This window comes from Ipomoea nil, unplaced genomic scaffold, assembly GCF_001879475.1.
Source record: "Ipomoea nil cultivar Tokyo-kokei standard unplaced genomic scaffold, Asagao_1.1 scaffold1576, whole genome shotgun sequence".
NCBI lineage: Eukaryota > Viridiplantae > Streptophyta > Magnoliopsida > Solanales > Convolvulaceae > Ipomoea > Ipomoea nil.
The window spans coordinates 107,291-114,496 of record NW_017618004.1 but is presented as its reverse complement, the minus strand read 5'-3'; the positions used below and the strand labels follow the sequence as shown (position 1 = coordinate 114,496).

Genomic DNA, 7,206 nt, shown 5'->3' with positions numbered 1-7,206 from the left:
AATTGGTCGTAGTTGGTTTGAGTTCGGTCAAACCCTGACTCAGATTACTTGGTTACATGATCGTTCTTAGCCGATCGTCTTTGGTTAGTTTTGATTACCACATTAATCACTATGATGTGTTTTGAAAATCGAAAATTATTTGAATGGGGCGATTTCCCCTTTTAGTGCTCGGTTTACGAACTGAGAGTCCCAAGTGGAGGGACACTAGGAGACCCGAAAGTCTGTCACTATGCTCGGGAAGTATGTTATGGTGTGTTATAGTCACGAAGTGTATTATGCTCGGGAAGTGCATTACTGAGCTCCGTACTAATTAAGTTTAAACACCCAAGTTTTGAAAGGAAACAAAATAAAGGATTGCTCAAGCAGGCTTATTAATAATTTTTAAGTACTAATTACTAATCCTCATTGGTACAATTACGTACTATACTCAACCTAATATTGAATAAGCAAGCATTTCAGTAGCACTTGAATTGTACGATCATAGGCGACGTGAGTTTCTCATGCAGTGTTACGTTACAAGTGTAGTCCACCTATAGAATTTGCTGCAGCGGTGAAGGTACATCATACACCTCCTTTCATCTACGTAAACACTAAACACTAAACTAATTTAACACTGTTAGAATAAAGCTAAGCTAAGCTAAATTTAGAATGTAAACACCTTATTTACGTCAGAATGTCACGTTGTTGAGAGGTTTTCTCACGCGGTGTTAGCTAGCAAGCAAAACAAAGCTTAAAGATCACGTTGTTGAGAGGTTTTAACAAATGAAACGGAAAAATTAAAGAACAAATTAATTTTGGGAAAAGATGATAAATAAAGCCATCCTTTCATCACCACAAATATATATATGCGTTTGATCACGTTGCATGCCTTCTGTTTCCTGGCCGCCCGGCCTTTTCCCAGTTTTATATACTTTAGTAAACTTACATCTATAAAATATATCCTTCATTCCCTAATTAGTGAATGAGGAATTAGATCCAGTTTGTGACAGAATTAGGTGAGAAGGGAAAGAAGCTAAGTATCTGAGTTTAATGGCAATTCTTGTAGATCTCCATCATCATCTTTGGCTCTCAGTTTTTGGAATCCTTGGTAAGCTGTTTTTTGTTTTCCTGTTCTTTATGTTCCAACATGTTTCTAGTTACTGTATTAGTGATTTATTTGTATGGTGTTCCAGGGAACATCTTATCAGGATTTGTATTCCTTGGACCCGTGTAAGAATCTATTACTACTATATATGCTCTTGGCAATGTGATTATATGTGTTGTCAGATAAATGTTATTCATTCACACTGTACTATTATAATTTTACAGGTCGACATTTATTGAAATCTACATAGCCAGATCAACCGTGGGTTTTGATTCTCTACCTTATAATCTAACACTACTTTCTTGCAACCTTTGGATGTACTATGGTTTCATCAAGGAGAATGCCACTCTTCTCATCTTCATCAGCTCAATAGGAGTTGCTGCTGAGACTACCTATATTCTCATTTTTCTTATCTTTGCAACAAATCAAGCTAGGGTAATACAAAGTATTGTTTTTTATTCTTCATTAGAAAGGTGAAAAATAATTAAATAAAATTGTTAAATTCTTGTTCTTGTGTTTGTTTTTTTTTATTTGTATAGTGTCAAACATTGAAGGAGTTATTTCTATGCATGGGAGGATTCTATTTAATTTTCGCGGTCTCATGGTTTCTACTCCCCGATGAAATTCGTGTTAGCTTTGTTGGATGGATGAGTGTGGCAGCCTCTATTGCAGTTTTTGCTTCACCTATTAACATAGTGGTAAGAACATATAATTAAATAACAAACTAGGGGTGTAATAATAATTTCACCAACATTTTTTTTTAATTAAACTAACATGAATTCTATCTCAAAATTGTTTTATGCAGCTTGATGTACTTATAATTAGGAGTGTGGAGTTCTTGAAAATCTACATGTCTTTCTTCCTCGCATTGAGTGCAATCATGTGGCTTGGCTTTGGTTTCATGTTGAGGGATATGTGCATCGTGGTAACTAAATTCACCTTGATTAAATGTTTTCTTTTATCGATCCAACAACACACTTCAAATAATATAGTACAAATTTAAGAATATTTATCTACTTGTACAAGATTTTATATATATGGTACCTTTTTTTTTTTGTAGTTGATAAGCATCTTTGCATTTTTGTTGGGATTCATACAAAGTTTGCTATATGTGATGTACTGGGAGCCAAATCCAATTATAGAAGAAAATGAATATGTGCCCGAGCATGTAATGAACATACAGATGCTAGGGATGGTGAACTCCGTAAATTCTGGGAGAAATTCGAGTGGCGGTGATATTGAAACAAACTCAGAGGCTACTCATTAAAGGGAATAACATTTGTATGGAGTTTAGTGAATATTTAGTATATTTTACAGTATGCATTTGTTATCCCAATGTTTTATGTGGAATATTTTCCATTTATTTGAAATAAATGTAATTAATTGATTAATTGATTTTGAATGTGTTGGTCCCGGTAGGGTCGAAAGGGAGTCTAGAAGGGGGTGAATAGACTCTAATCGATTTTTCAGTTTTAATTCCTTTCGGGGTTATGCACAGCGGAAATTATGTTTACGTTTTAGTTTGAACTTTGCACGGTTTTGATATGAAAGTTTAATGTGTAGCCGATATGCATGCAATGCCAGATGAGTCAATGCACGAAAGTAAAGAGAGATGGAGAGAGAGATTTTTATAGTGGTTCGGCTATTAACAAAGCCTACTCCACTCTTCTTTCACAACTCGTGAAAGGGTTTGCACTATCGCTCTTAGTACAAACTACTCAAGCTAGCTTCCTTGATCACTAAGTCGGACAGCTACTAGAAAGGTTTTTCAACTCCTAGAGTTTACTCCGCCTCTATCAACTTCTTCTTCAGAGTTGAGTGTTGGATGAATTTAATGTGTTCCTCCAACTGCTTGAAGTCTTGACTTGATGGTCGGATGAATCTTTTTATAAAGATGCAGGACTTCCTTGATTGTGAAGACTAAATCTGGATGAACTTCTTTGAAAACTTCACAATCACACACACTGGTTTTGAAAAGCTTGTAGATGAACTTGTTTGAAGAGCTTTTCTTAGATAAAATCAGTTGAACAACCAGCACCTTCTTCAGTGGTGAAGAGAGGTATTTATAGGTGAGGAGAAATTCATCTGTTGGAGGGAGATGAGTTCGAAATTCATCTGTTGGAGGGAGATGAATTTTCGAACCTATTAACCAGCGTGTATTTAGCATTGGGCATGGAGCATTTATTGCGGTTGTACTGTATAGCCGTTGAAGTCCAAAAGCATTGTGGCTTTTGTCCTTTAATTTTCTTCTGACAACAAGTACTAATCATTTAATGCTCCTTGATTTTGTTAATATCATTCCTAGGAATTCTTTTGTCTAGGATGATTGCCCACTGAGAGACATAGACAACATTTCCTTTGCTCATGTATTAAATTTGTCTTTTTAAGTCTGACTTAGACTTAATTTGTCACAGAAGTGTCACACGAGAGATTGCCTTTATCTTTCGTTGTCTTTAATGATAAGATTACTTTTCTTATCATTTTACACGAGTGAGCTAGACCCTTCCATCTTTCGGTCTGTGTTGTTCTCTTGGTCTTCTCTTCTTCTTCACTTATTTTCGTAGACCTAAACTAGTAAACACAACTCGGATTTGTGTATGTATCTACTTAACCGAATCACATGGTGAGTTGCTACTGTTTTCGTTTAACACGAAACTTCTAAGATGAAGAAATCAAAAAATAGGGCTCTACGATCCTAGCAAGATTGGTATCATCAAAAAATAAATACACTACTTGTTCCTAATAGAATGTGTTATGCCAATGTTTTATGTGGAATATTTTCCATTTACTTTTTTGTACTTTTTTGAGTTGGATGTCTCAATTACGCTTTTGTGCATAATTTGATGACTAATTTGAACCTTTTTTATGTTTGTATTACGATGTGAGGTTGGTCAATTTAGAGTAATTAATAAATAAATAAATTATATTGCAACATCAGGTGTAGAATTTTTGTAATTTTTTTATCCCTATAGCTCTATCATATAATAGTTGATGTCGCATTATTCAACAAGTATACGACTTTGGGACTTGTAACAATTTGACATAAATTACTTTGTAACCTACTAACCTCTAGTTGTGGTTTGAAGTTGAGTTTCTCCTCTAAATATTAATCATTATACCATGGCCGTTGGTCTGTATATTTTTAATATTTAATATACTAAAAGTCTTTCTTTTAAAAAAGTACATTATTTAAGTATTGAATTTCTATACTACTAAAATAATGAACTTTCAGATCGAACACAAATAATGTACATTCGTTATATTAAAAATGTATATTTATTCATGTTCATAATATAATTTGCCACTAAACTAACATGTGGCCGGCCTATTCAATGTTATTTGCCTTGTTGGAGGAGATGTTATGAACGTATGGAATACATGCTAACTTTGGGTAACTTGGGTCGGGATAGCTTATGGAAAGCATGTGACCTGATTTTTCTCACAGTCTTTGCTTTAATTTGTTTTTTTTTTTTTTTTTCACTTTTTGATTTTTGTGTTGTGAAAAAAAAAAAATGAAGATATTTGATACTTTTGAGGGTGGATTAAATGAAAATAACAATTGATACGATTCTAGTACAGATCATATGTGATTGTTTTGTCAGGATCGAATGCACCATAAATCGGATTTATCGAAATTGAGTGCACCATAAATACTGAATAGGTGGTGGAAAATAGCCGTGGTAGTACAAAGAACAGAAATAGTAAACACTTTCACAAAGAGTAGTCGAAGGTTAGGACCACAAGCCATCTACTAAACAAAGAGTGTTGTTATGCTCAGACGCAAATGTCCTAATGGAGGCAGGGCACCCCTTTTTATACGATAGAAGAACCATTCATGAATTGGCATACCCTTTGGTAGCACTACCTCAACTATTTTATTCTATACCAGGTTCACACTGCACCATGAATCCTGGTTCATGTGTTTTGTGTTGTGACTTTTGTGTCTTGCATTATAAAATTCTATACCTTAACAGGACGTTTGGTTGAAGGGAATTTAAATTCCCTTCCCACTTAATTCCCACCTAATTCCAAAGGCTACAAAATTTCCTTGTTTTGTTGAAAGGAATTGGAATTGCAATTCTCCCATTTTCATGGAATTAAAATCCCATGTCCCCCCTGTGATTTTAATTCCTGGGATTTTAGGAAGAAAAAAAGATAGTGATGAGTCAAAATTACCCCTTCCTTTTTTAACCTAAAATTAATGCCTAACAACAACAATGGACATTTTTGACTTTATACTACTTATTCCCTTTCAATTCCCATGTATACCAAACATTGGAATTGAAATTCTCAACAATTCTATTCCTGTAAACCAAACGCTGGAATTTAAATTCCCACTTTATTCACAGTAATTCATCTCCTATGGAATTGCAATTCCTTTCCCACGTAATTCCCCATCTCCAACCAAACGCCCTGTAAGAGTATGAATTGGTTTGTACCTATTAGTAATTGTGTCGATCTTATGTTATGAATTTATGTGTGTTGTATTATGAAATTCTGTGCCTATGAACACAAATTATGTATCTAAATCATATTTGAAAAATAAGTAAATATATAACATGTGTATGTGTGTTGTGTTATGATTTTTTGTGTCTTGTGTTATGAAATTTTGTACCTAACGGGTATGAATTTTGTACTTCGTCTTTTTAATCCAGTTGGGTCCATAAAGCTGGGATCGTTATGTTGTGCATCCGTGTGCACCATGCATGGTGCACAAGGATGCAAAAACGACGTTGTTTTGACTAAAAACGTGCGTCCCACTTAAAAAAAAAAAAAAAAAAAAACAGTTTCGATTCCCCTCAACAGCATTATGTTGTTCATCCATTCTGGATTTTTAGTTCACTGATTCTGGATTTTTAGTTCATTGATTCTGGATTTTTAGTTCATTGATTCTGGATTTTTAGTTCATTAATTTTGGATATTTAGACGTAAATCGAAACTGATTTTTTTTTTCATTCATGTTGGATATTTAGTTCATTCATTATGGATATTTAGTTCATTCATTATGGATTTTTAGTTCATTCATTCTGTATTTTTAGTTCATTCATCCTGTATTTCTAGTTCATTCATCCTGTATTTCTAGTTCATTCATTCTGTATTTTTAGTTCATTTATTCTGTATTTTTGGTTCATAGATTCTGAATTTTTAGTTCATTGATTCTTGATATATAGTTCAAATTATGCACAACATAATGCTGTTGCTGGGAATTGAAACTGAATTTTTTTTTTTATGTGGGACGCGCGTTTTTAATAAAACGGCGTCGTTTTTGCATCCGTATGCACCATGCATGGTGCACACGGATGCACAACATAATTTGCCATAAAGCTATGCTATGTGTCTTGTGTTGTGATTTTTTGTGTTTTTTGTGTTGTGATTTTTTGTGTTTTGTGTTATGAAATTTTGTACCTTACAAGTATAAATTTTGTACCTTGTTGTTTCAATACAGGATCTATAATGCTATGTGAATAAATTTTCGTGTACAGTGTGCCACTACCTTCATCAACCCCGACGTCGTGACCGCCCCGATGACTTTTTTGGTTATACCTTGCTTCCTCATCATTCATTCTCATGGGCTATCATGACCCTTGTCTTCCTGGCCCAATAAGACTTGGGTGGCAAATTATACTATGTCGTTTCTTTTAGCGAAAAGAAACGTACTCGTTTCACGTAATTAGTTCCGTTTGTATAACATATTCAGTTTCATTTTATATACATTGTAATTTAATTTCATTTCAGCAGAACTAAAGTTTCATTTTGTTTCAACTACAGTTTCATTCGACATTATACATACAATAGTCTTATTACAGTGAGACATATTATTGAATTTCATTTTATACACACTGTAGTCTTATTACAACACCAATAAATTATAATTCTAATTCAACTATGATTTCATTGGACAATATACACTCAAATATGTGAAACTGTTATGCAGTTTCATCACAACATAACTAAAGTATCATTTTGATATAACTACAGTTTATTTGACAATATAACTCAATATTTAAGACTAGGGGTGAGCGTTTCGGTCTTCGGTTCGGTTTTTTTCAGTTTCGGTTTTAAAAAAAAAAAAAGAAAACCATTCGGTTTAACATTAGAGTGCGGTTCGGTTTGAAACGGTT

The 7,206-nt window shown here is 33.8% G+C and overlaps 1 protein-coding gene across 1 annotated transcript; it reads left to right on the top strand.

Moving 5' to 3' along the window:
* The first annotated feature begins 1,029 nt into the window (after window positions 1–1,029).
* On the top strand, window positions 1,030–1,800 carry LOC109190282 (bidirectional sugar transporter SWEET15-like). Its single transcript, XM_019340757.1, has 4 exons — window positions 1,030–1,087; window positions 1,173–1,209; window positions 1,309–1,519; window positions 1,624–1,800. Exons 1-4 carry the CDS (start codon window positions 1,030–1,032, stop codon window positions 1,798–1,800), a joined length of 483 nt encoding a protein of 160 aa, XP_019196302.1.
* Window positions 1,801–7,206: the final 5,406 nt, after the last annotated feature.

Excerpts from the sequence above, each read along its gene's own strand:
- LOC109190282 (XM_019340757.1), top strand. The coding sequence starts at position 1,030 with ATGGCAATTCTTGTAGATCTCCATCATCATCTTTGGCTCTCAGTTTTT. Across the intron at positions 1,088-1,172 it reads CTCAGTTTTTGGAATCCTTG|GGAACATCTTATCAGGATTT; the intron begins GTAAGCTGTTTT and ends ATGGTGTTCCAG. Across the intron at positions 1,520-1,623 it reads TTGCAACAAATCAAGCTAGG|TGTCAAACATTGAAGGAGTT; the intron begins GTAATACAAAGT and ends TTATTTGTATAG.